Raw genomic sequence first — 27,927 nt, forward strand, 5'->3', positions numbered from 1 at the left:
CCTATTGAAGTAGAATGAAAAGAATGAACTGAATAGTTTAGTAGTTGTGATGGGTGCATTGAACTGTGATCTCTTTGCACTGCAGGAAAGAAAATATATTCAGCAAAAAACAGGTTTGTAAACTGAATTGTGTCCTTTGCTTTGTCATCAAACCAATTCCCTATAATACTGTTATATATTTACAAATAAAAAGTGCCTCATTATCTATCTGCATTTCTAATGTCTCCCTCACTATGTTAGCAATGGAGATAAAGTCACTTACCATTGTCATTGCCTTGCTTAATTTCCTCAGCAGTCCGATCTATTAAAACATACAATGACCAAACAACACAGGTAATAGCAATAATATGGAATGTAACTGAACAGACTATCTTCCTCCTTTCACTTGTTGTCATCTGTAGTTTCTCCCACTGTAATCAGAAAAGAATTAGAAATTAAGTGGGCTTGTAAAGAAAGCCGCCTTGTCATTCTGGTTGTTCCTGTCTGAAACGAGAAGAAAAAAGGGTTAATTACAAAATATTTTTCTTATAACATATGTCTCTGAGATAGCATTGTAAGCATCACAAACTAACCTGATGCAGTACATACAAATCTACATCAATTCATAAGAATGTAAGATCCTGTGGAAGGAGTATCACCTCTCATATATTTTTCCACCTGCCTATGAGTTATGCCTAATCTTGTCTTTCTGCAGCAATAGCAGATTAACAATGATAGGGAAGTCAAAAAGTGAATATTAGTTTTAACTGCAGCAAGCACCCCAAACCTGGAGCTATGAAGAAAAATCCACATCTTCCAGAACTCCAAATGTTCTTGGCTGCTCAAAAACCTGTCACTTAATCCTGGGTTAGACTCTGGATAGATTTCATACAATAGGCCAAAGTCTCTCCTCAGTTGCACCCATGCAATTCAGCTGACTTCAAATTCTGTCTTTTTCTTTTGTTAATACTGTGTAGATTTTTTTTGTTTTACCACAGTTCTTCCTCTTAATCATAACACATTCTACTAAAAAATACATGCTTTTTAAACAAAAGGATAGGGTATTTAAAAACAAATTGCCTCTAACTTTGATGAATACTTTTGAAAGCCACAGACACACCCTCATGAATGAAAACAACGAGGAGTCCTTGTGGCATCTTAGAGACTAAGAAATTTATTTGGGCATAAGCTTTTGTGGGCTAAAACCCACTTCATCAGATGCATGGAGTGAAAAATACAATAGCAGTGTGTGTGTATATATATATATATATATAGCACATGAAAAGATGAAGTGGGTTTTAGCCCATAAAAGCTTATGCCCTAATAAATGTGTTAGTCTCTAAGGTGCCACAAGGACTCCTCGTTGTTTTTGCTGATACAGACTAACAGGGCTACCACTCTGAAACCTGTCACCCTCATGGATATTAGTAAAGGTGGAAAACATAGTACAACAGTGCCACCTTTCTGATGGTCATATTACTACATGACTGAACTGTAGAGCTAATGAGACTTTTCTAGTTGTAGCTCTTTCACATAAAGTATCTAAGCAATGGCACAAAGCAGAGGGTAAGTTCAGCTGCCAATACGTGCACAACTTGGGAGGCATGGGGTAGAGCTGAAGTGCAGAATAAATAAAGTAAGATGAGCAGGAAAGGAAATGTAAAGACTCAAAAATTTTCTCTGACAGACATACATGCTCTCTCTCTCTCCAGCTCATGCAAGACGACAATTGCTATACCAGTAATAGTTCCTATTTAACCCCATGTCGGGACTGGCACACAATTTTTATTGTCATGTTGGTGTCCTTTGCAGGATAGTGATTCCTATATGATGCTACAACTTCAGTAAAAGTGTCAAAAGTACTGCTTTCCAAGTGAAGCAATTCTGAATGCGGAAACAGTTATGATTCTGGGGAATGTGCTATATATAGGTACAATGTAAGTCTACACCTTTGGGACTGAAGGCTAGGGTGTTAGTGGGTAGGTCAAAGGATGTTACAAAAGCGTTCCTCACTCTTAAGGCTTCATACCACAGTTTTACACGTCAGTGATCTCAGTGGGTTGATGTAACAAAACAACAGTGACAACCATTAAAAGCAGAATACTCTGGAGACAATGAGGTGGAGGAAAGATCAGGATGGTGTGAGGTACAGGAAAGAGAAGTAACCCAGACTCTTACATTACAGAGAGAAAACTAAATAGCCATGGTTTATATTGGTTAAAAATAACAGGTGTTAAAACAGCTAGTGCCAACCTTCATATATACCTCTATCATGTCCCCCCTTAGTCTTCTCTTTTCCAAACTGAAGAGTCCTAGCCTCTTTAATCTTTCCCATATGAGGAAAGATTAAAGAGGCTAGGACTCTTCAGTTTGGAAAAGAGAAGACTAAGGGGGGACATGATAGAGGTATATAAAATCATGAGTGATGTTGAGAAAGTGGATAAGGAAAAGTTATTTACTTATTCCCATAATACAAGAACTAGGGGTCACCAAATGAAATTAATAGGCAGCAGGTTTAAAACAAATAAAAGGAAGTTCTTCTTCACGCAGCGCACAGTCAACTTGTGGAACTCCTTACCTGAGGAGGTTGTGAAGGCTAGGACTATAACAATGTTTAAAAGGGGACTGGATAAATTCATGGTGGCTAAGTCCATAAATGGCTATTAGCCAGGATGGGTAAGAATGGTGTCCCTAGCCTCTGTTCGTCAGAGGATGGAGATGGATGGCAGGAGAGAGATCACTTGATCATTGCCTGTTAGGTTCACTCCCTCTGGGGCACCTGGCATTGGCCACTGTCGGTAGACAGATACTGGGCTAGATGGACCTTTGGTCTGACCCAGTACGGCCTTTCTTATGTTCTTATGTTCTTCAAGAATTGATTTAACATAGAAAATAGTTTCTTTTCCTATTTTCTGTCTGCCTTAGGTCTCCTAAGTTATTAGTTTAAATAACTCTAGAACTAACAATCTAGGCTAATAGTGTCTGTTGTTAACAGCCATCAAGTTCAAAGGCTTTGGGTCTCCTCCCCAGTTAACCTGGTTCCATGCTAACTGCAGTAGCTGTTAATCACTACTACATAATCCCATATCAGATATCTAGTTCAACTAGAGATGGCTGAAGAAAATAGGTGAACAGATTTGCCAATATACCACTTTATTTTTAGTCAAAATTCAAATTTTTCATGAAAATCTCCATGTTAAAATGTTTAACTCTAATTGACACCAAGTTATTAATATCTTTATAATCTTTCCTGCACTAACCTCAGCTCATTCACTCTTTACCACACTGCAATGAGAATTCTTGTGGCTCTTCTCTGTACCCTCTCCAATTTTTCCCAACATGCATTTAAAGTGTGGACATTAGAACTGGAGACGATTCCAGTAACAGTCTCACCAGGGTCATATACAGAGGTAAAACCACCCCCCAGGACTACCCTCCCTTCCTCATTTTATGCACGTTCTCATACAACTTCATGTTCAATCTGATAGTAATATACACATTTACACTTATGAACAGATGAATCCACCAATCCAGAGTTTATGATGTTTTGAAACCTTACGGCAACTTTAATCCAGAATGCTGTTTTAGACTGTCTAAATAATATATGACTTTATAGTGAAATGTTGATTGGTGCCTGTAGTGGGTTCTGCAGTGATAGTACCTGATTGGTTAAGGTTGAAAAATGTCACTGCCTCAATGCTGGGCACAGTTTCAGATGACTACTTTTACCCGCAGTTGGTAATCCTATAAATGGTGTGCTGGACCAAACAATTTTCAGTCTTTCATAGCAATCTACCTACAATCAGACTCCCACAATTCACTTTGAGTTGGGTGCATTTCTTGACATTCAGATAAAATAGTCAAGATGCAAGATATTCAGGGATTATTTTCAAGTTAACAGTTACAACAGGTGGTCTAGATGAATTTTCCAGGTGTGTATGCTTGTTTCACGGCTGCTGCCATAGACGAGACTCTGAGGTCTCTGGAGCATTCACTATTCAAGGCCTTGGGATGGCTGGTTTCATTACAGTTGTTCTTATTAAATCTTGCAGTCTTACATAATACTTTGGAATTGCTGAAAGATCTCACAAGTGATGTGAAATGAAACAAAGCTATCAGTCTGCTTGCCAGGTACATGTCAAGCATTTAGTCTTTTCAATTTTCCCAGAGATTATCACCTCTGCATTCAGTGATATTGAGGATAGAAGCTTCTATGAGATTATTTGTCCACAGCCAGTCAGAGGCAATAACAAGAAGAAAAATTGTGCTCAGTTCTTTGTATCTTGCAGATAATTTAGATAGTATACAACAGCATTCAGTTGTCAGGATATATAGAATGTAGCATTATCATCACAACTCACAGTATTAGACCTGGAGACTTTTCATCATGAAAATTCCATTCAAGCCTTGCCACTAAAGCTTGCATTTCTGAGGAAAACACAGTCTTCAATTGTTTGGATTTCAGAAAAGGGAAAGGGGCAAAAGGATTCCACCTCAGTTTAAATCACTGATGTTGACTTTGAATGCTTTACCTGGAATAAGTGCTGAATGTAAGAGGATTCAGTTGGGTTGCCTATAGAGAAGTTTGTTCTGTCATCTCATTTTCTCTCGTGGAGCATATTTTGCCCTACTGGTAGCAGTATTTCATGGTATATTTCCTTTGCCATTAGTATTCACTAGTCTCATTTCAGTAGTGTAGCTATCTTGTTCTCTACTGAGGCCTTCTAAACTCTGAGAGGGCTGATCCACCAATAGTCTCAATAAAACTGAGATAGAGGACAAAAGCTGCTTGAAAACGTCAGTGTTTTTTCCAGTGGAAAATGTCTTTATGGTGAAACAGAAATGTTTGTGAAAACTTCAGTTTTTGTCAAATTTTTGAAACGCTGAAAACTGAACATATTTTGGTCTCTGAAAATGTTTCAGCTTCACATTTTCCCCTCACTTTCTCCTTTCCCTCCAGTAGAAAAGGTGGGGGGGTGGAGAATGGGGAAGCCTTCCCCCTTTTTCACCCACTGGAAAATACTTACCTTTTTGGCCCAGCTCTCTAGTGCTCTTTTAGCCAGAGGTCTAACAATCCAGCTAGTCCGACCAATAGGTATTGTTTACATACTGAGGTCTGTATATTTTTGTTTAAATTTTGGACAGGATTTGATGATCAGCTCAGACATCCAAAGACTCTTGGCCCCTTAAATCTAATCATTGTCACTAGTAAAATAACAAAAGTATTGGGGGAGAGAAGGGGACATCACAAAACATTTAAAGGACAACAAAAAAAAAAGGCATGATGGGTTTATAAAGAACAAATCTTACTAGGCAAATTTAGCTGCTTTTTGATTGTTGACAGAATTAAAATAGTAGGTGAAGGGGGAAATGGCAGAGATAATAGGCTAGAGCATCAGCTGAGAATGAAGAGCACTAAGTCACTTCTGTGCCCCCAACCTAGTTCTGAGGAGGTTCTGCCTTAGCCTTGTCTAATCTGAAGGATGCTCTCCCCTGCACCAGCTGCTAACAGCACCAATGGACCACTCTGATAGCTGGGACATACACTTTATCTCAGCTGCAGAAAGAATAGTGTTACTACGGTGACTGTCCACCACCTGCGGATAGTGGGATGATCTATCTGTGGCCGGATAAGCCAGTATCAGGGCTGCTTTGTGCTCACAGTGATGTGTAAAGTTGCCCTGAGGCAGGAGAAGACTTGGCCTAATATATTACGAATTTAGTAAAGCATTTGATTCAATGTCCCAAACATTTTACTCCCAATATTAATACAGATTGGTTTGGAAATACAATAATATGGATTAAAAACTTCCTGAAGGCCCATAAACAAAGACATTGATAAACAGTAATGTATTGATTTGAGGGAAGGATTATAGCCCATCTCATTTAATATCTTCATTAATGATCTGGAAAAGGGAGTAATGAGTAGTGTGATGGTGTGCACTCACCTCTCGTGAGCACCTCCTGTCGGTTGGGTGCGAACCTACATTCTCTCTCTCTGTGTCTGCTCCCAGCACCCACCGTTGTCTGTTAATCTCTTCAGGCAGCCCTCTGGCCGAGTCGCACACAGTATAAATACATGAAGGAACCTTTTCCACGGTAAAATGTCCAACCATGGTTGGCCCTGTCCAGGGTCTTCAGCCCCATCTCTAAGCCGGTTTAAATCCTAGCCCCTTTCGTGGGCTTTTAAGTACTGAATCTTATTACCTTCTTGGGTCTTAGATCACTTTTCCAGTGGCAGGATCTGGACCCACCCACTACTCTGGGACCCAACGCAGGGACCCTACGAATAGCAGCCATGTGCTGCTTCCTTTAACTCTGTTGCTATTCCCTGGGCCCCTTCTTCACCCTTACCTCAGGGTTCTCTCTCTTCCCTGCTTGAGCAGGGTCTCTCCTAGGCCTCTTTATCTGTGGAGTTTCACAGCCTTCCAGTCTTCATTACCCAGCCAGCAACTGATCTGCTCAGGCCCTGCAGCTCCTTTTAATTGAGCCTGCTGAACTCTGATAGGCTGCAGGGAAGCAGCCTTTCTAGGCAGACCTGGAGGACCAATCCTTACTGCTCCTTTCCTGGGATGAAGTTTGGTAGGACCATGAGGTCTCCAGGAGGGAGCCTCAAAGGGCCTGGTACACCCTGTTACAAATAGGTTAAGGAAATTAACATGATATTAAAGTTGGAAGGAGCTGCAAATACCAGTGAGAACAGATAAAAAATGCAAAAAATGTACCCAAATGAAATTCTGTTTGGAAGTATGTGTTAATACATCTAAGAGACTATAACCATAGATATCACTGCTCTACGGCCAAAATGTTTCTGAAATAAATGTAGTCAAACTTTACTAATTCTGGGTCACTGAGATCGAAAATGATGCTTAAAATTGTTGATTGGCTCTATTTTTCAAGATATGCTATTGGGTCAGTATATACCACCCTTGACTTGGGAATGGCGGAGGATAAGTGAGTTATAAAGGGAAGAGATCTCAATTTAAACCAGAAATGACTAAAATACTTCTTTAACTGGATCTATGAATAAATCTATGACTGGGTTTGGACAGTACTTGCTTTTTAGGCAAAACAATGAATGATGCAATCTGAAGCTGGTATTGCATCATACATGATATGAATTGCATCATGTTATTCCTAGAAGTCATGGATGATGCAATCATAACGAAACTTACATCACTCTGCTGAACAAATTGCCCTATATCAGCTCTAGAAATCATACAGTGTCATGCTCTCTTATTTGTCAGTGTTTGATTTTGCAAAGGGACACATTTCTGTTTAGCCAAAGTGAGCAGAGATGTGTGAACAGTGCAGATAACTTCTGCTATGTTTGTGGTGAAGTGACTTTTGCATCACAAAAGCGCAGTATAACCACTATGGTTAAGAAAGCCTATCACCTTTATTTTGGCTGCAAAATTGGAGATGAGGACAAGAGGTGGGCCCCACACATATGCTGCAACACTTGTGCAACAAATCTTCGCCAGTGGTTGAACAGGAAAAGGAAATCTATGCCTTTTGCAGTGCCAATGATTTGGAGAGAGCCAACAGATCATACCAGCAATTGTTACTTCTGCATGGTGCCTCCAGTTGGGAAAGGTGTGTCAAAGAAGAAAAAGTGGACTGTGCATTATCCAAACATTCCATCAGCTATATGCCCAGTACCCCACGGAGAAGGACTGCCGGTTCCTGATGTACCAGAATCATTCTCACTTGAGTCAGACGAGGAAGAGGATGAAACTTCTGGTCCTGAACCATCAATGTCACAGGACCCACATTTTCTCCCATCCTCCTCCTCTGAACCACACCTCATAACACAAGGTGAACTGAATGACCTTGTCAGGGATTTGGAACTAGCCAAGAGTAAGGCAGAGCTGTTGGGCTCCAGACTACAGCAGTGGAATCTCCTGGCAGGTGATGTTAGGGTTTCCATGTTCCGTGACCGTCAAAAGGATCTTGTCCCATTCTTCTTCATGGAAGATGATCTTGTAGCCTGCAACAACATCGATGGTGTGATGGCAGCCCTCAACATCGTTCACGATCCAGATGAGTGGAGACTGTTCATTGATTCATCGAAGACGAGTCTTAAAGCTGTTTTACTGCATAATGGCAATGTTTTGCCATCAATTTCAGTTGGTCATGCAGTCCATATGAAGGAAACCTATGACAACATGAAACAACTTTTGAGGTGCATAAACTATGACCAACATCAGTGGCAGCTTTGTGGCGATTTGAAGGTTGTTGCTCTCTTGCTTGGTCTGCAGACTGGATACACAAAGTACTGCTGTTTTCTCTGCCAATGGGATAGTCGTGCAAGAGATTCCCACTACATCAAGAAAGACTGGCCACTCCGACAGTCATTGGAGCCTGGGAGAAAAAGTGTTCAGCATCCACCACTTGTGGAATCAAGGAAGATTTTGTTACCACCCTTACACATCAAGCTGGGTCTGATGAAGAACTTTGTCAAGGCCATTGACAAAACACAAGCAGCTTTCAAATACCTCCGTGGAAAATTTCCAAGGTTAAGTGAAGCTAAGATAAAGGAAGGTGTCTTTGTTGGTCCTCAGATTCGTGAACTTCTTCAAGATGATGCATTTGACCATGCACTGCGTGGCAAGGAAAAGACGGCATGGAAAGCCTTCCAGTTAGTGGCAATAAATTTTCTCGGAAACAACAAGGCAGACAACTACAGGTTGTTGGTGGAAAACCTCCTCAAGGCATACAAAAGCCTTGGTTGCAACATGTCACTAAAGATACATTTTTTGCACTCTCATCTAGATTTTTTTCCACCGAACTGCGGAGCAGTGAGCGACGAGCACGGCGAGCGATTTCACCAGGACATTGCAACAATGGAGAAACGCTATCAGGACAAATGGAGCCCATCAATGCTTGCAGACTATTGCTGGACAGTGACAAGAGATGCTCCATTCAATGAATACAAGAGACAAGCCAAGAAGCGCCGAGTAGACACTGAATAGGACTAAACTATGTACAGAATAGTTTTTTGCCTTTTGTTTCATAATCAATTTTATTTATATAACCCTTTTGCTGATTTTTAAAGTGTTACATAAACAGGACAGGTGAAATATTATCATGTAAAGCAACCATAAACACATGAAAAGACCTAGGTTTACAATTTATGATTAAAACTCTACTATCTACACAATATACATAGACCTAAAATGTAAAAACTTAAATATCTTAGAAACAGTAGCCAATCAGTTGTTTTAATTGTCATATTTGAATTCAGCACATCAAAATACATAATAAATAGCACATTTTATCTCTGAAGCAGACTTCTCAAAAATTGTAGACCAGTGTATTAGATGGGAAGGAGAAAAAATTACAAGGAGTAATGCAGAAAGATGAGGAATTTAATAAGGATAGGCAATTAAACGAGTCTGTAAAGTGATATGGCAACAGTGTGGACTGCATAGTCTGTGGCATCTCTCTCCACTTGTACATCCATACCTGGTATGTCTACACTGCAATTAAACACCTGTGGTTAGCCCATGTCAGCTGACTTGGGATAGGGCAATAGGACTGTTTAGTTGTGCTAAAGAGGGAGGGCACCAGAACCTGGGCTCCAACCCAAGCCCAAACGTCTACCCTGCAACTAAACAGCCCCATAGCCTGAGCCCCACAAGCTCAAGTCATCTCTCTTCATTTGCCTCTCTAGATCTTTCACACATCATCTTTCGTCCAAACGCCCACAGTTGGTCATACCATGGAGTTGATCTTCAGCACAGATACCAAGCTAGAGGACATTACAACCCAGACACTGTCTTGGCCAGACCATCATCTCATGAAGGCAGTGGTCAGAGAACTTCATAAGAATGGCCATACTGGGTCAGACCAAAGGTCCATCCAGCCCAGTATCCTGTTTACCGACAGTGACCAATGCCAGGTGTCCCAGAGGGAGTGAACTTAACAGGTAATGAGCAAGTGATCTCTCTCCTGCCATCCATCTCCACCCTCTGACAAACAGACTTAACCTCCATGAATTTATCTGGTTCTCTTTTAAACCCTGTTATAGTCCTAGCTTTCACAATTTTATTCTTTACTATTGTTTCAACTAATTTGCCTAGTACTGACGTTAGACTTACTGGTCTGTAATTGCCGGAATCATCTCTAGAGCCCTTTCTAAATATTGGCGTTACATTAGCTATCTTCCAGTCATTGGGTACAGAAGCCGATTTAAAGGACAGGTTACAAACCATAGTTAATAGTTCCGCAATTTCACATTTGAGTTCTTTCAGAACTCTTGGGTGAATGCCATCTGGTCCCGGTGACTTATTACTGTTAAATTTATCAATTAATTCCAAAACCTCCTCTAGTGACACTTCAATCTGTGACAATTCCTCAGATTTGTCACCTACAAAGGATAGCTCAGGTTTGGGAATCTCCCTAACATCCTCAGCCGTGAAGACTGAAGCAAAGAATTCATTTAGTTTCTCCGCAATGACTTTATCGTCCTTAAGTGCTCCTTTTGTATCTCGATCGTCCAGGGGCCCCACTGGTTGTTTAGCAGGCTTCCTGCTTCTGATGTACTTAAACAACATTTTGTTACTACCTTTTGAGTTTTTGGCTAGCTATTCTTGAAACTACTTTTTGGTTTCCAGCACTTAGGTAACCCGGAAAGACCAGTGATCCTGATTAGACCACAAACACTCAGACTCCCAACAAATTCCAGAGCCTACTAAAGATAATAACACCCAACCCACAGGACATGTAGCCTAGGACTTGGTGAATCATTACCATTCTACAATGGCCTCCATCACTGATACCCTAGCCCACCGGTGGCCCCATCCTCCCCATCACCCACACAGATCTCTTTGGTTTTCTGGCACCCTGCGCTGGATGAAGAGAGGGATGGAAACTCAAGCACCAATGGTGGAAAACAAAGGATGATTTAGACAGGATGAAACATGACAAATTCATGAAAGCCTCTGCTGAGTCTGTATTACAGGCCAAGAGAACCTTCTTGTCAGCTACCATTCAGGCTGCCAAATCCCACCCCCAAAAAATATCCAGGATGGTACATGGATTCATCAATGCTGGGTGCCTACCACCTGCATTAGAGCTGAGCATCAAGTGCTGCAAAGAACTATCATTCTACTTCCCTGAAAAGATCACACACGTTTGGAAAGCCTTCTCCAACAGCATGAATTTTAAATTGGGTTCAAGGTCTCGGTCCCTATCTTCAAAACACATCATCAGGGGCTGGGCCCAGGATACCTAAAACACGATTTAAAACTTCAGAACAAAGATCACAGTCAACAACTATGCTCCTCCGACATGATGGAAAACTCTGAACAATAACAATAAAGTTTGTGTGGGAAACGTAACCTTTTCCAGGGATGATCTGAGACTGTAGAATGAACTCCCCCAGGAGTTGACTATCACATACCTCATTATTTTCCACTCCAAGTACAAGGAACATTGCTTTGACCTTGCCTGTTCTCATATAAACCCACCACCCTACCAAAACAAGACACTCCACTGCACACGATTCTCTCTGTGGGGAGGGGGGAAAGAACAAACAAGTGACAGATGTGTAGTCATGTTGCTTCATTCACTCAGGCACTCAGATAGTACTGTGATGAGCAAGGTATAAAAACCTGTAGGGAATAGAAGTTTTAATAGTGAAGAAAACTCCACAGATTTTGTTTAATTTATTGATAGCATCTAGTAGTCTCAACGAGGTCAGGGCCCCATTGTGCTTGGCACTGTGTAAAAAACAGAATAAATGATCATCCCTGTCCCAAAGAGCTTACAATAGAAAACTTACCAACAAATAGAATGTCCTTTAACACTGGGCTTTCATTTATAACACTTAGGAAAAACAAACACCCCAATTAGTCTTTTCTCAAAGTTAAACTGGGTATGTAATGTTGTTGATGCCTGAAGCACAAAAGACTTCTGAATCTAACTAGGGAGGCATAAGGGGACAGGAAGAGGGGAAGCAGTGAAACCTTGGGGAAGGGAATGAGGAAGCAGTCAGCCGAAGAGACTAAAAGGGATAAAAGTGAGGGGCTCCCTTCAAAGTCAATCTACAACTAGGAGCAGAATTTGGCCGAAGAGGGGGTGCTGTAATGAGGCTGGTGGAGTAAAAGAGACTGCAGCAGGAAGGAGGACAGGCCAGAGAAACAGCAAGAGAAGTCTAAATGGGAGTGGGGGAAGGGATTGGGGAAGGCATATTATATAAAACAAAAACAAACAAACAAAAATTGCACCCATGAGTGTCAATATGGGTGGTGATGGTATGTGCACCAGTTTCACTCTTGGTGAGATGTTTATTGTGATTTCACGTTGCTGTATAAGAGCTTGGCTACACTTGCAAGTTAGAGCGCATTAAAGCACCCCCGGGCGCCCTAACTCCTGAGGTGTCCACACTGGCAAGGCTCGTAGAGTGCCTGGAATCTGCAGCTGGAGCGCTCCTGGTAATCCACTTCCACGAGAAGCATAAAGCTTGCTGCGCCCCAGCTGAAATACCCGGGCGTCAGTGTGGACAAGGTGTTGCATTACTGCGCTGTGATTGGCCTCTGGAAATGTCCCATAATCCCCTGAAGTCAAGTGGCCACTCTTCTCATTGTTTTGAAATTGGCTGCAGGCATGCAGATATCCCCTTTCAAAGCTCCGTTTCTGACAGCTGGCATGCTTATCTGCTCCGGGACAAAGCAAACCATTAGTGTGGAATGCTGCTGTTGTGAGTGTATGTGTGTGTGTGTGTGTGTATTGGGGGGAGGGAGGTCTGCTGTTGTCTGAACTTACAAGACAGCATGCTGACACATTCTCTGCCCCCCAAAACACACTGCCTCTCCCCCCACATACACCCAAAACACTCTCTGTCACACTCCACCCCCTCCTTTGAAAAGCACGTTGCAGCCACTTGCACACTAGGATAGCTACCACAATGCCTTGGTCTTTGTGGTATTGCAAGAGCTGTTCATGTGGTCATGCCAGTGTGCTTGCAGCTGACAGTGTAAACACACGGCAGCGTTTTCCCTGCTGCCATCTCCGAAGGCTGGTTTAACTCCCAGCGCTCTACATCTGCAAGTGTAGCCAAGCCCTAAGAAGATAGTAAGCTCTTCAGGGCAGAGATCTATAAGACAACAGAGTGAGTGAAGACAAACAGATAATGGAAGAATGTGGGGAAAGAATGAGGGGTACAGCAAATAAATACTATGGTTCTAATTCAGTCCTGCCACAACTCCAATAAAGTCACTGGGGATGTACTTGTTTATACCAAGGATGCTTTGTGTCTTGTGGAATTTTATGTTATAAGCTTCATAGGCATCTCTCAATTCTCTCCTTTTCATTTTGGGCAAAGAGGGTCAAGCGGAGGTGAGTGACGGAAGGCTAACCAAAAGAGGTCATTTTAACAAATCCACCAGAATATCACATTCATACTGTGAAAGACAAGATGGGTGTGGTAATAACTTTTATTGGACCAGCTTCTGCTGGTGAGAGACAAGCTTTTGAGCTACACAGAGCTCGTCTTCAGGTCTGGGAAAGGTATTCAGAATGTCACAGCTAAATACAAGGTCAAACAGATAGTTTAGCATAAGTAGTTAGCACACACTCTAAGGGACCATTCAAGGTAAAGTGGCCTGTAGTCATAGGACAAAATGGGGGGCGGGGAGGGGGTGTTTAGTGGGTTACAGAGTGTTGTAATGAGCCATAATTCCAGTGTCTTTATTAAGACCAGTGGTTAATTTGTGCCGGGGCTCACTGGGCTTGCCACGTCAGTTATGAAAGTTCAAAAATAGTTGAGCCCTTGCACCTCCTTCATTACAAATTAAGCACTGATTAAGACCATGATTTTTAGTGACTAGCTAAGTTATGAATTCAAGCTCCAAAACTTGTCTTTTGAAAGTGGTGTGCAGGTTTCCTCGAGAATGAGGCCTGCTAGCCACTAGAGGGGGCTATAAGACTGTACTGAGTTCATAAAGTTCATAACACAATGTATTGTGATGAGCATTCAAAGGCATAAAGAAATGAAAGCAAGATTTTGTAACTTCACACAAAAATAAAATCAGCCATTAAAAAATGTATTGGACTAAATACAGAAGTAGAAACAATGTGCACTGTAGATTTTATGCACACATCCCAAAACCTTTGAAAAAGAAATTGAACATTTTGTTACTAACTCATGCCATAGAAAGTTTGTAATAATCTTAGTTAACAGTACACATTGCGCCTCATTCAAGCTTTTTGCTTCCTCTGTGTTATAAAGACATGATCTTCCTCCGAAAACTAAAAGCTGTTACCGAAGTTCATAATCTTTTTTTTTTTTTGGTAATTACAAACTAAATCATCATGAGTCATCACAGAAATATGAATCTAAACAGTTTGCCTACACTCAGTGAGGAAAGGGTATCTAAATAAGACTATTATAGCCAGTGTAGTTAAACAGTTCCTTAGCCCTGCTGGGTAATCTACAGGAAATCCATAGTACTTGTGGGGGCTGGCTATAGGTCAAAAGGAAGCAGGATCAAAACTGCCTCTTTTTATGTCATTTTGAGGAGACACTGGTTAATCAAAATCACTATGCTGGTTTTATTCAAGCAATTACTCAAAGACAGGTTTTCTGAAGTATCCAGGGAGGCAGTCCCATTTTCTAGAGATTGCTTACTATAGACATTTTCGGTCAAATTTTCAAAGGGGCCTTAACTCAGTCTGTAAAAGTATGCCTGCAATTCAAATTCCCGCACACAACACTTAGGTAAACAGACTTTATGTAAAACAGTTCCATGATGGAAACAGAAGTCTCTCCAAACAGGCTGCACCCTTAGGATTATAGTTGCCATTTGCTCACATGTCCCCATTCCCCTGCAACAGAGTCACAGACACTGTTCAGAGAGCTACACATCCCTGATCTGTCCTCTCCTGTACCTCAAGCATTAGCCATAGTATGGCAGATAGAGCCCTGAAAGGGCATATTTCTGCAGCATGCTAAAGGTGCAGTTCTCTGCATCCTTACACCCCCTCACTGCAGTCAGGGTTCCCACAACCTTCACTTGGGCCAAAAGACTTGGCCCACAATAATTTATTCCCACAATTTTGTATTTAGCTATCCATATTTATAAATTAATATGCTATTTACATACACAAAGGTTTCTCTTTTGCAAGGGGCAAATGACTGTACATACAAAATTGAAGTTACAAGTTAGGCTGCTTTGGGGAAAGGTGTCTCTCCTTTGAATGCTTGGAGCAGGAGGTAACTAACCTTGTACTGTATAACAAACTTCAAAAGAAAAGATAAAAAAGATCTCAAGAAATTCAGATATCGCCAGCAAAGAAGTGATAGTGGCTCAAAGTCCAGGTCAGTCAGTGTCCTGAGTATGTCATAGCAGCCACTCAGAGGGCTGTGCCACTTCAAAGAGGCAGCTCAGAGACTGTCTGAAGTAGAGAAAGATGTCTGATCCTGCTGAGAAAGGGCTTCTGTACAGGGCCGGTGCAACCCATTAGGCGACCTAGGCGGTCGCCTAGGGCACTAGCATTTGGGGGGTGGCATTTCGGGTCCTTCAGCGGCGACCGAATCTTCGGCCGCCCCGGTTGTCGTCGGCATTTAGGCGGAGGGAGCTGGGGCAGGGGGGCGCGGGGAGGGCGCCTGCAGCAAGTAAGGGGGGGGGCACACAGGGGAACTCCCCGCCCCAGCTCACCTCTGCTCCACCTCCTCCCCTGAGCATGCCGCCCCGCTCTGCTTCTCTCCCTCCCAAGCTTGCAGCGCCAAACAGCTGATTGGCACCACAAGCCTGGGAGGCAGGAGAAGTGGAGCAGCGACGGCGTGCTCGGGGAGGAGGTGGAGCAGAGGTGAGCTGGGGTGGGGAGCTGCTGCACGGCTCCCCGGGCTGGGGGAGCTGCCACAGGGCTCGGGGGGGGGGGGGGGCGCAAGGTGGAAGTTTTGCCTAGGGTGCGAAACATCCTTGCACCCGCCCTGCTCCTGTAGAATTCATTAATTGTAACTATTGTATCTTTTTCTGGATCTTTGTTTTCTAGGATTGGTTAGAGCAGCCCTGTAAGGGGAAATTCTATAGTGATCAAGCATTAAATCTTTTGTGTTTGATGTGTTTTCCTGTTGCATCAGTCCTTCTTGCTATATATAATTCTGCAAACAAACATAATAGGTAACAGAATACAAGAAGCAGCGCACACACCTGAATGGAGCTGCTTCTGTTCACATCTAGAGACAAGGCTATTTTATTACGTAGTTTCTGTTCTTTTTTCAAGAAGGTAAATAAGTGGGGAGGGGGGGAGAGAGTGTGTCCTTCTCCCTACTCCCACCCAATAATCTCTGCAAAAGGGAGTCTGAAATGATGATTTTATGACGGCACCTAAAATGTGCTAATTCAAGTGCTCTACAAACAAAGAGAAGTGTGGCTCCTTCCCCAAAAGAAGCCTAATATGATTAGCAAATCTTGGATGATCTTTTGGAACAGATAGGGCAAACAACCATAAGGACTTTAGCAAGTATATGATGCAGTGAATTGAGCACTCAAGATATTTCAGTGTGATCTGAGTATATAACTTGGGGGCATTTATTTTCTATTTTTTTAGTCAGTTGTCAAAGTGCTAATTGTCTCTGACTCCACAGTAAACCACTCACTACTATCGAACTACCAGCTGGAGGAAAGAATCTGAGACTGTTTTCAGAAATGGAATGGGTTCACTAGGCAATCTGTGTGGGGAGGAAGGAGAAAGACAAACTAATACTAATAAAAGACAATCGGGGTTCCACACAGGGAGAGCAGAAGAGCTTTGAAGAGATCAGAAGTGTGGATCAGAGAGGAGAGTTTAGCCTTTGTATAAGAAGCAAAGCAAAAGAGGCACTAGGGGTTAGATCTGTAGCAAGGAACCACCTTATACCCTAATGCAGCACAAAATACCCTGCTGTACATCACAGCATGGTGAGTGGGTCTCTGGCACCTCCTCTTAGGATAGTGCAGCATTTGCCATGTCTACTGGGTGGGCAGAATAAGGGACAGGACCATGAACTTCCCTTTGAGATAAGCAGCACCTCAGAGGCACCAGAAGAGAGCAGTTCCTGTGCTCAGTAAAGCATAGGGAGTATATTTGTGCCTGGTTGCTGTAAGAAGATGTGTTTTAGACTCATCATACCCCCTTCTCTTTCCTATGCATCCAGAATCAGGTCGCTATGTGCTAGGCGTTATACAGAAAGACATGGTCCACAGAATGTATAATCTAAGACCTGGTCTACACACAAATTTGCAACAGTTAGGCTGTCTCTACACTGCCACTTTCAGCACTAAAACTTTAGTTGTTCAGGGGTGTGAAAAAACACACCCTGGAGTGACAAAAGTTTTAGCGCTGAAAAGCGCCAATATCGACAGCGCTTTATTGCTGGGAGCAACTACTACCACTCGTTCGGGGCAGCGCCGTATTATTGCCTAGGCCGACAAGGCCTAGGGCGGCAAATTTTCAGGGGCAGAAGCTCCCCTCCGCGCCCCGCCCCCCTGCTCCAGCTCACCTCCGCCTCCTCTGCAAGCGCGCCACGGCGTCCTGTTTCTCTCCCCTCCCAGCGCTTGCGCTGCGAAACAGCTGTTTCGCGGGGCAGGGAGGGAGGAGGGGGAACGCCACGTGCTGGGGGAAGAGGCGGGGCCAGGGGCGGGGATTTGGGGGAAGGGAGGGGGCGGAGTTGGGGCAGGGACTTTGGGGAGGGGGTTGGAATGGGGGCAGGAAAAGGGCGGAGTCGGGGCGGGGCCAGGGAGGCAATTATTTCCCGGCCTAGGGGGCGGCAAAATTATTAATCCGCCACTGGTTCGGGGTGGGGTTTTTAATCGCCGGGAGAGCTCTCATGTGGTGATAAAGCTCATCTACACTGCCCACATCACAGCGCTGCCATGGCCGCACTGTAACGTGGGCAGTGTAGACTTACCCTTAGTTAAACTGGTACAAACCCCTTTGTAGGCACTCATTTCAGTTAAAGAGTAACTTATTTCACTGTTCCTCATCAACATAACTTAAAATATATCGGTTTACACTGAAATCAGTGTTTACACAGACTTGCACCAATTTAATATGTGTGATTTTAAAATTTCTTTAGTTAAACAGGTGCAACTCTGCTTGTAGAAAAGCCCTAAGATTCTACAGCTTCTGCACTAATGGTCGCATAGCTTATTGAAGAACTATATTATTTAAATACCTGACTTTGCTAATCACCTTTGTAATGAGATTTTTTTCTGCACAGAATTCATAATGCAGCTTTTTCAAAATAAAGAGCAATACATTTCTCTTTTAAAATGACAGTGAATTGAAAGAGTTGTCCTTGGTTGGTACAATTACTTGCACGCCACTTGGTAAGCTTATGAATTTGTAACTTTGTATGTCATCAATTAGCAGGCCCTTAAAAAGTGCAAAGTAGGGATATTAAGTAATTGGAGCAGATCATCTCTAAAATGCAAAATGAAGTAGCTGTTTTTGCAATCTGTATCATCAAGAATAACCATAATTCACTAACTATTCTCACCCCAGTACCTACATCCTAATCATTCCAGCACAGAATGCAGGAACGTGGAACATTAATATAAGAATGGCCATACTAGGTCAGATCAGTGGTCCATCCAGCCTAGTATCCTGTTTCAGGGGGGCCAGCAGCAAATGCTTCAGAGGAATGTGCCAGAAACCCCATGGTGGATAATTATAGCATCCTCTGCCCATAGCAGGACCTTCTTCCTAACCACCATCATCATCACCTCCCCATCTATTAGGGATATGCTCATGTCACATTACGGTTGTTTATTTAGAAAGCAATATTTACAGCCTCCTACAATGCATAAACCCTCCTCCCTAAAAAGCCTTTAAGGATCCTCTTCACATGTTGAAACAGCAGCTAATACAGTCTTTGTTCAGTGTGACATTGCATGATCTAGTGGACGGGGCACTGGAGACCTGATGTGGGGCTTCCTTAGAATCTCCCGTTGAAGCTGTTCCGCTTTGGATAAATCGTGAGAGAATCACTGGGGAGGTGCGGAAGGAAAAAGAGCAAAAGAGAGCAAAAGACTAGCTGATGCTTGCAGCACTTGCTTAGAAAGTCAAAGACCTCCAGTCCCTCTGCTCCAAATAATTTTATAGACATCTGTCTCCAACAGAGGGGCAGTTTTGAGCACACACCACTTGGCTTAATGTCTCCCATTGACTACCTGAGGGGAAGAGCTGCCTAGCATGCTGGCTTTTGTGAATCCCACTGTAAGGGGCCTATGTCTCCCATGCACTGTATAAGAAGCCAGGTGCCTAACCCAGGTGTTTTTTCTAGGCATGTAAAAGTTAAGCAGGGTGACACTCAGCATTGCCATGCCCAAGTTCCTTTGTGAATCTAGCCCCATGTGACCTTGTGCAAATCACTTCACCTTTCTGTGAATCAGTTTTCCTTCTGACTCTTTATTATTTGTCTTGTCCACTAAGACTGCAAGAAATCTGGGGAATACAGTCTCTCACTATGTGTTTGTACATGCCTAGCACAATGCATCTCCAGTTGTGGCCGCTTAGTGCTAGTGCAATCCAAAAGACAGTCATAATAGGTGCTGTGCTGCACTACAGGCCAGTACTGAAGCTACCACTATCAAGTGGAGCTCAGTGCCACCACAGAGAATAGCTTGGATGAAATCCAAGATGGATAAGGCTTTCCTCCAGTTCAGTAGGAAGTGATCTTTTCTGACAAACAACTAGAAGATGGCCACGCCTATCTCATTACAATATCCAGAAAGGATGCACTCTGGCTGCAGAGAAATCCATCATTCACGCAAAGTCAGAGAGGACAGGCTAAATGTGAATAACCCACATAGGAGTGAAGGGGGATGAAATCTAGCCCCGACCCTCTGCCAAGAACCTTCATCAAGAGCTGCTGCTACCACCCACTCTTGCTAAACCAGACTCTTGGGCAATCCTTCTGTATATTCCATGGATTTGTTGCTCACATCCCTGGCTCTTCCACAGCCAGCCAATTCCTTTCTCTATCCACTCTGCCATAAAGAAATTACTGCACATCTTTGTGGCAAGATCCCATATAAGATGTCTCTACAGCATATATCTTTAGGTAAGATGTCTTGCTCCAGCTATCAAATGGAATAACCTAGTCTGGAAAATATTTGCACCTGAATTTGCTTTGTGTTAAGCAAATATAAGGGGAAAGAATTGCACTCAGTACTGTATTGTGCTAAAAATGTCCTGTTCTCTCCAAATCAAACACTCCCCCCCCCTTTTATTCCATTTGCCCTAGCATCAGAGTAAAACCACTCTTGAGAGAGAGAGAGAGTGAAAATCCCCTATGCTCGCTTGTTTGTTACAGACAAAACTATAAGCCACTTACTTGAGATTTGCCGGAGATCTTATGGTGTAATTTGACCTGAAGGCATTATATTTTCTATCATCAGTATAATCCTAAAACCCATGTGCATAACTCCCTGTCACATCAACGTATGTTCCATAATGTGGATTGAGAGAAGTATAGCTTTGTATGTTGGAAGCAACAATACACAGATAAATACACACACAACAAAGAAAGACTATATCCCAAAGAAAGTTCCTAGAGAATCCTGACACAAAAGGGAAGTAACTTCATTAGAAACTTTAGTACTCATTCAGGAGGAAGACAAAGTTTAAACCCTCAAATATTCTGAAAAATATATTTAACTGTAGCCAATCATTCTTCCCCTCAGTATCAGCCTTACATGTTGCTGAAATACATTCTTCAGACCTCTTTCTAAATACCCTGAAGTGTCACTGTCCATAATTTCATGACTGCATATTAGGAAACCACATACAAATATTTTTCTGGGCATGTCTACCTGGTGCCTTAGAGTGCATCAGCAAGGATGCAAATTCTAATGTGCATCAGCGTGCTGCACACTAAATGGCCCATGTGGATCCTGCTGACGTGCACTAAAAGTTCCCTAGTGCACATTAGCATAGTTCTGCTTGAAATGGGACTACATTAATGTGCACTAGGGAACCTTTAGTTCAGGCATAATTTGATAAGAGTTGGATGAACCTCTAAAAGCTGCCACCCAAATCCCCATCTGCGTCCCTGTTTTTATTTTCATTTTCTGTTCTGTTAGATGCAAACAAAATTGCCCCCAGCCAATTCTGCTCCTTCCTACTCACCCAGTAAATAGTGCAAGTGATCCTGAAAATAGCCATTTTTCATGTGGTCATTATTTTCTTCCTGAAGAATAAACTAACCTTACTTGGGTGGAGAAACAAAACCCAGTATTTGATATTCACTTATTCAAATCAGTCATAAGAAAGGTGTTGTTTGGTTTGGGTGACTCTATAGGCCAAAGGTCTGCCAGTCTGACATTTTCTCATGCATTTCAGCTTGATCAGGTCAGTACACTTGACTGTTCAAGTGCAAGTGTAATATATATGTCAGATTCAAATGCATAACTTGCCACATCCCAGAAGATTGAAAGAAGGGAGGTGCTTTATTTTTTTAAATTTGACCTTTGCAAAAAATGTGCCCATTTGTCAATAAACAAACACTCCTATCTCATTGTTTCTTATACTTTTCTCCATGGAGACGACCCTCTGATCTAATGAAACAAAAACCAATCTGTGCTGAATAATCCAGGAGAGTCCTTCACAAAAGTACACAATTGAGTCCTTCACAAAAGTACAGCCATAACACACAGATGAGGAGTTGAGGCAAGGTTTACATTCTCAAAGTCCTCTGGCAAAGATCTAATATTGTGCTTTTACTTTTCACATAGCCAACTTCTGAACATCATGTGGCAGGGGAGTGAGGTACATGTAGAACATTTTACGTCCTTGTAGTGAAAGACTATATTTTTAAACTTAAAAGAAAAATGAGTTCAATACTGAAAGTTGTAAAATATAGGAAATTAAATATATTATTTTCTCTAATTTAACATAATTTAGACCCAGTGCTGCGAATATAGCAGTTGATTACAAAAGAAGAGCCATGATATATATTGTAAATGAAATAGTTACATTTATTCCACCAATAACAAGCAAAGCAGATCCAGGCAGATGCTATATATAACCTGCTTCTTAGCTAAGGAAGGCCTCCATTCAGAACTACTCATATGATTTGGAAGTTTAATTTAAATAATCTCGGTAAAGTTTGGATATTTTAATTTGATTAATTTAGTCATTTATTACATTATTAATCAGTATTAGGCTGACAAACAGCCCTCTCCCATTAAAGCTAATGGCAAAATTCCCATCAGCTTCAAAATCAAGCCCTAAAAACTGAATGTTTCAAGTATTTTTGGAACTACCCAAAAGTCAACAAATAACTAAAAGCTTCAGATTTGTTTTAAGTCCAGGTTGGGGCTGAGAATTGAAAAATTGATGTTTTCTGCTTCTTATGTTTTTAAATTTTCCGGTACGGCTCAGTAAATTCCAAAAACCCATGTTTCATATATCACTATTAGGACATGCTTGACTGGACTCTTCACCAAAAAGGATGGGGATAAAAGGTCTAGACTCATTCTGAGTTCCACAGGCCACACTACTGAGTAGAGCAGAATTGTAATAATCTCAGCACCTGCTGAAATGCTACATTTCTGTGAGGAGCACAGCTGGGACTCTGGGCTTACCCACAGCCCCCAAGTGTTTGTTAACTTTGTCACACAATGAGAGTTTGGAATGTACAAAAGACATTTTACCTAGCCAGATTCAGGTTTCTGTGCAGCAGTGGATGACATCACAAACATCTAAAGCTGAGCAATGTCCTGAATTCCTTACACTTCCATGAGCGTTACTGAGATCAGCCACTGTAGCAGGGGAAATACAGAACTTGGGAATGGCAGATGAGTAAAAGAGGAAATAGCTTTTAGTAGTTGATTTTTAACAAGCGTTATATTCTGATAACCAAAGCTTTGGTTGTTTATCTTAAAATAAGAGCCCAAATCACCATGAACAGCAAAGCGACATTAGAAACAATAAAAGCCATCTTGTATTCTCTTCAGGAAGGCTGCTGCACTGGGGTGTCACAGTACAATGTTCTGATGTGATGACATTTTGCTAGCATGAAGATACCTTGGGAATATTTTTGGGTCATGAAAGGTTGGGGAATCAGATTCTCAGCTGGTGTAAGGCACTGTAAATTGGGACAGGAGCAGCAGAACCTCCACTGAATAGAACAAAAAGAAATATTGGGAGAGGTGGCTAGCCCATACTTTCCACTGTGAAATATTTATGACCTATTGTTCTTGTTGTGGCACAAGTCATGAGAAGGTTGCACCACAAGAACAAGTATATGTGTGATCTGTTTACATACAAATTAGCAGTAGAGCTCAACTGTCATAGCTAAAACATTAGAAGTACAACTGTACAAAACAGTCCCTTGTATCCTTGAGGCATCACAACCGGACATAAATGCTATAGAATTATTTTAACTTTAAAAGCTTTAATATACACATTCTCCCTTGTGCACAAAGTTGTTCACTATAATGACGATAGCCAATAAAAAAGTAATAGCCTTGTGCCTTTGTGCATACTGGTGAAGTATTTGACCTCACATATTACAAAAAATGAGTGTGATTTAAGGCTTGCAATGTTTGAGTCTTAGTTTACTGTAGGAAAGAAAACACTGATGCTGGTTGCCTTGACAACACTGTGTAGCAGAAATCAAAGGAAAATGCAGGACCTTCTGCTATGTCAAGGATTGAAACGTATCCATCAAATTAGGTTAAAAGAAAACGAATCCCACAGCAAGTCAATGTTACCGGACCCACGCATTAGCTATCACTTCTTATCATGGACCTTGTTATAAAGATAATGAAAAGCCCGTGTGGTTTCTACATCACAGCTCAGAGTAATAGGAAGAAAACAGCAAGGGATACAGTAGTGACTGCTCAAAAGTTTCCTTTTTTCCTAGGAGATACTGCAGGTCAATTCAGGTTCTGAGAGAATCTCTTCTGTTGGGAGGAGTGTTTTGTAATGGACTAGCTTGATTTCACAGCAGGAGCTCACACAGCTCTCTCTGCAGGGAATAGCAGTTTCAGCAGTGAATACCACATGGCATGTTCTTAAATAATGAGCATAAATAGGAATGATCAAAGTGAAGCTATCTTTTAAACAAAAAGAAATCAACATCTTTCAGCATATTTTGCCTTCATTTCAATTATTATATCAACCGATAAAGAAGATTTATCCTCAAATCATCAAGCCTTGAACTAATCCCTCCAGTAAAATACTATTTCTGTTGCCAGACAGATGCACTTCCTAAAGGTTACTCCTTCTCTGGCTTTGTACTGACCACACAATTTCAAGGCTCCAGCACAAAGAAAACATTTTTGCTAATGAAACCTAAGTCATGCTCTTCTAACTCTGTGTCCCTTGTAAAGGGCTGACTTGAAACCATATGAGAAGAATGTATTATATAGAATACAAAGATTTGGAGGATAGTTATAATGTCACTTTGATATGCTAGATTCTGCACTGTTTTCTGCCTCTATAGAGTCTATGGGTAAATTGAGACTGAAAATTTTGCCAAACACATGGAGCAAAATTGTTGTACCCATGAAGGTGAAACAATATAAGTAGTGTGAGAATCTTTCCCTAAGTGTTCATGGAATAGACTCGGTGAGAGAGACTGGATTATTATTATTAGCAAACACAACATACTGTATACAAAATCTGTAACAGAGTTTTGCCTGAAGATATCTTGAGGGAGCTCATTTGTGACGGGTATTATGGCTTTTTATTCTTGCCTCTTATAGAGAGCAATACTAAGTAGATCTTAATCAGTTGCCAGCCCTTTCCCTAGGACCCAGCAAGCCCTGCTGCAGACAAAGGGTAACAATTTGTTACCTATTGCATTAAAACGGAATATCTGCTTTTGACCCAATAATGAATCTCTGTGTTGAATAACTTAATTCTCCACTAACCTGCCTCAACCACTGAGTCACTATAATCTACCCCATTGGTGCACTGGGAGGACAGCAGTGACTTTAAATTTTTCCTTTGGAGAGTCTTGAATATGAGCTAACCCATTTAAATGAGTTTATTTCTTCTATATATTTTATTATTCTTATTATGGGCTGATGTTATCATGTGGGAAGAGACCTTATCTTCCTTCTGCCCCATTATGGGTATCAGTAGGCTATGTAAGGTAATCCCATGGAGTCCTCTGATATTTGAAAATCAGTAGCCCAATTGAGAACTGTTTAGTAGTAATGCTTGATTTGGTATACAATATCAATGTATAAACAAACACAGGCTGCAAAACTAGTGAATGCGTGGAAGCATTCTCTAATGGATAAACAAAAAAGATCACATTTGTTTGAATATTAATAGTTGGGGCACGGGACGGGGTGCAGGGGGTGCTGCCCCCGCCCTGAGCGCTGGCTCTGCAGCTCCAATTGGCTGAGAACTGAGGCCAATAGGACATGCAGGGGCAGTGCTGCTTGCGGGGAGCCACCCCAGATGAGCGCCACCCAGATCCAGCACCCTGCACCCCCTCCCGCACCCCAACCCCTGCCCTGAGCCCGTGTCCCACACCCCCTCCCGCACTCTGAACCCCTCATGGCCTTTCTCTGCCTAAGAGCAGCAGGGACATGTCGCTGCTTCTGGGGTGTCACGCAGAGCCAGGTAGGGAGCCTGCTGGCCCCACGCCAACCGGACTATAAACTGGGCTTTCAATGAAGATCAGAAATGCCGGTTTATAGAGTTTTCTGGTTGGTAAAGTGCCGGATAACACAGATTTTACTGTAAATGGTTATTTAAAAAGTTTCCAAAGTTAAATCAAAACCAGGGAGAAAGAAAGTCATATTTGACCCTACAGAAAAATCAGTTGAGATAATACATTAAGGGAAAATAGCTCATCAGAGACCAAAAATCTTTAACTAGACAGCAAGATTTAAATATGAAAAGTAATTTGAAATATAATCATAGTGAGAGGCTTTGGGGAAAATCTCCATTTGAAGATGTATCTCTGTGTTATGCACATTTTAATTTGATGCTTTCATCCATTCCATATGGATTATTGTAATATGTTGATTCAGTTTATGTTTTTTACTATGCTTCACGCTTCAAATATTGGATTGAGTATCTCTGAACTGTAGCTGCAACTTTACCAAGATTCCATCCTTTTTAAAGGAGAATTGATTTTCTCAAGGGTGGAGCTATAGTCTGATAGACTTCAATAAGGAACACTAAAACAGGTTAATTCTCTTTCTTTAATCCTCCACATGATAAACAAGGGGAGTTCCTAAATGGGAAACTGAGTGATACACAGTGGAGATGCTGAGTGGAAAATCATCAAGTGAAACAAAATTGCCTTATAAATGTAAGCAGATATCATGCACATCAGTAGAAATAAACCTGACTAGAAAGAGTGGCCTAGAATTTCAAACTTAACCACCTCTAGGCTTCTAAAGCCATGTTTAGGCAAGTGGCCTCATTTTCAAAGGTGCTGAGCATTGATAGCACTTCAAACCATTTATTAGAACTTTAAAAAAAATAAAGGTTACTTCAATATAAATAACCAAAATGACATATCTAAGTTTTATTTTATAGCATATGAGGCCTGGAAGAGACTGGGATAGGCAAACTGGTATAAATTGGCATATGACCTTTGATTTCAACGGGACTATCAAGTTTGCATCAACTGAGAATCTGGCCTATGGCCCCGTCTGACTCAGATATAACTCTACTGAAAATCCCCCAAGGTAAGTGCCAATCTGACCTAGGGAGAAATTAATTCCTGACCCCACATATAATGATCAATTAGCCTCTGAGCACGTGAGCAAGAACCAGCCAGCCAGGCACCTGAGAGAGAGAGAATTTTCCATGCCACCTCAGAGCCCTGGCCCTCCCCATCCTATGTACCATCTCTAGCTGTGACCATCCCTCATTCTTCTGAGGAAGGAGATTAAAGGAAACCCAACAGAATACACTGGGGGAGGGGAGTGGGAGATAAAATCCATTCCTGACCCCTGGAGATGGCTAGATGAAACCCCAAAGTATGAGCTTTTAGGACATATGACATAAACCAAAAGTGAACTCCAGCACTGTTGAGCCTTGTCCCCCCCCTTACCACCACAAGCAATCCCATCATACAATCACACTCAAATTTGTCCAGCTCTCTCTTAAAACAAAATAAATTGTTTTCCCTCACAACTCCCATTAGGAGGCTGTTCCAGAATCTCATCCTTCTGATGGTTAGAAACCTTCTTCTAATAGTCAGCCTGAATTTGTTCGTGGCTAGTTTATACCTAGCTTTGCTAGTGCCAGAATTCTCCTTGAAGTTTAATAGCTCTTCACCCTCCCTGCTATTTACCCAACTGATGTACTTATAGAGAGCAATCATATCCCCTCTCAGATGCCTTTTTGCTAGACTAAACAAGCCAAGCTCTTCGTCTCCTCTCGTAAGACAGACCCTTCATTCCCCATATCATCCAATAAGCTGTTCTCTGCACCTGTTTCATTTTGAATTTGCCTTTCTTGAACACAGGTGATGCAACTGTAAACAGTATTCCAAATTAAGTCTTACCAGTGCCTTGTTCAATGGCATTAATACTGCTCCCTACTGGAAATGACTCACTTGATACATCCTAGGATCGCATTTGCCTTTTTCACAGATGCTTCAAATTGGTGGGTCATAGTCATTCTGGGATCAACCCACACAACCAGGTCTCTCTCCTCCTTTGTTGCTTCCAACTGACAAGACCCAGCTTGTAGTAGAAATTCTTATTACTAGACCCTAAGTGTTTGACCTTGCACTTCGTACTATTGAATTTCATCCCATTTCTGTCATGGGAGTCTTCAAGGTCATCCAGCTCTTCCTGTATAATATTCTGATCTTCCTCTGTACTGACAATGCTTCCCAACTTTGTATCATTAGCAAATTTTATTAGCACACTCCTGTTTGTGGCAAAGTAGTGAACAATAATATTGAATAAGATTGGTCCCAAGATTGATCCTTGAGGAGCTCCACTAGCAATCTCCGTCTAGTCCAAT

The 27,927-nt window shown here is 41.8% G+C and overlaps 1 protein-coding gene across 1 annotated transcript in view; it reads right to left on the reverse strand.

Annotated features, from left to right (window-relative positions):
• MARCHF1 (membrane associated ring-CH-type finger 1) overlaps positions 1-27,927 on the reverse strand; it is a 181,921-nt gene that overhangs the window by 4,857 nt on the left and 149,137 nt on the right. Inside the window, exon 5 of the mRNA XM_065405553.1 lies at positions 263-410. Coding sequence (XP_065261625.1) covers positions 263-410 — 148 coding nt within the window. The remainder of the gene's footprint in view (positions 1-262; positions 411-27,927) is intronic.

This window comes from Emys orbicularis, chromosome 5 (assembly GCF_028017835.1).
Source record: "Emys orbicularis isolate rEmyOrb1 chromosome 5, rEmyOrb1.hap1, whole genome shotgun sequence".
Classification (NCBI taxonomy): domain Eukaryota; kingdom Metazoa; phylum Chordata; order Testudines; family Emydidae; genus Emys; species Emys orbicularis.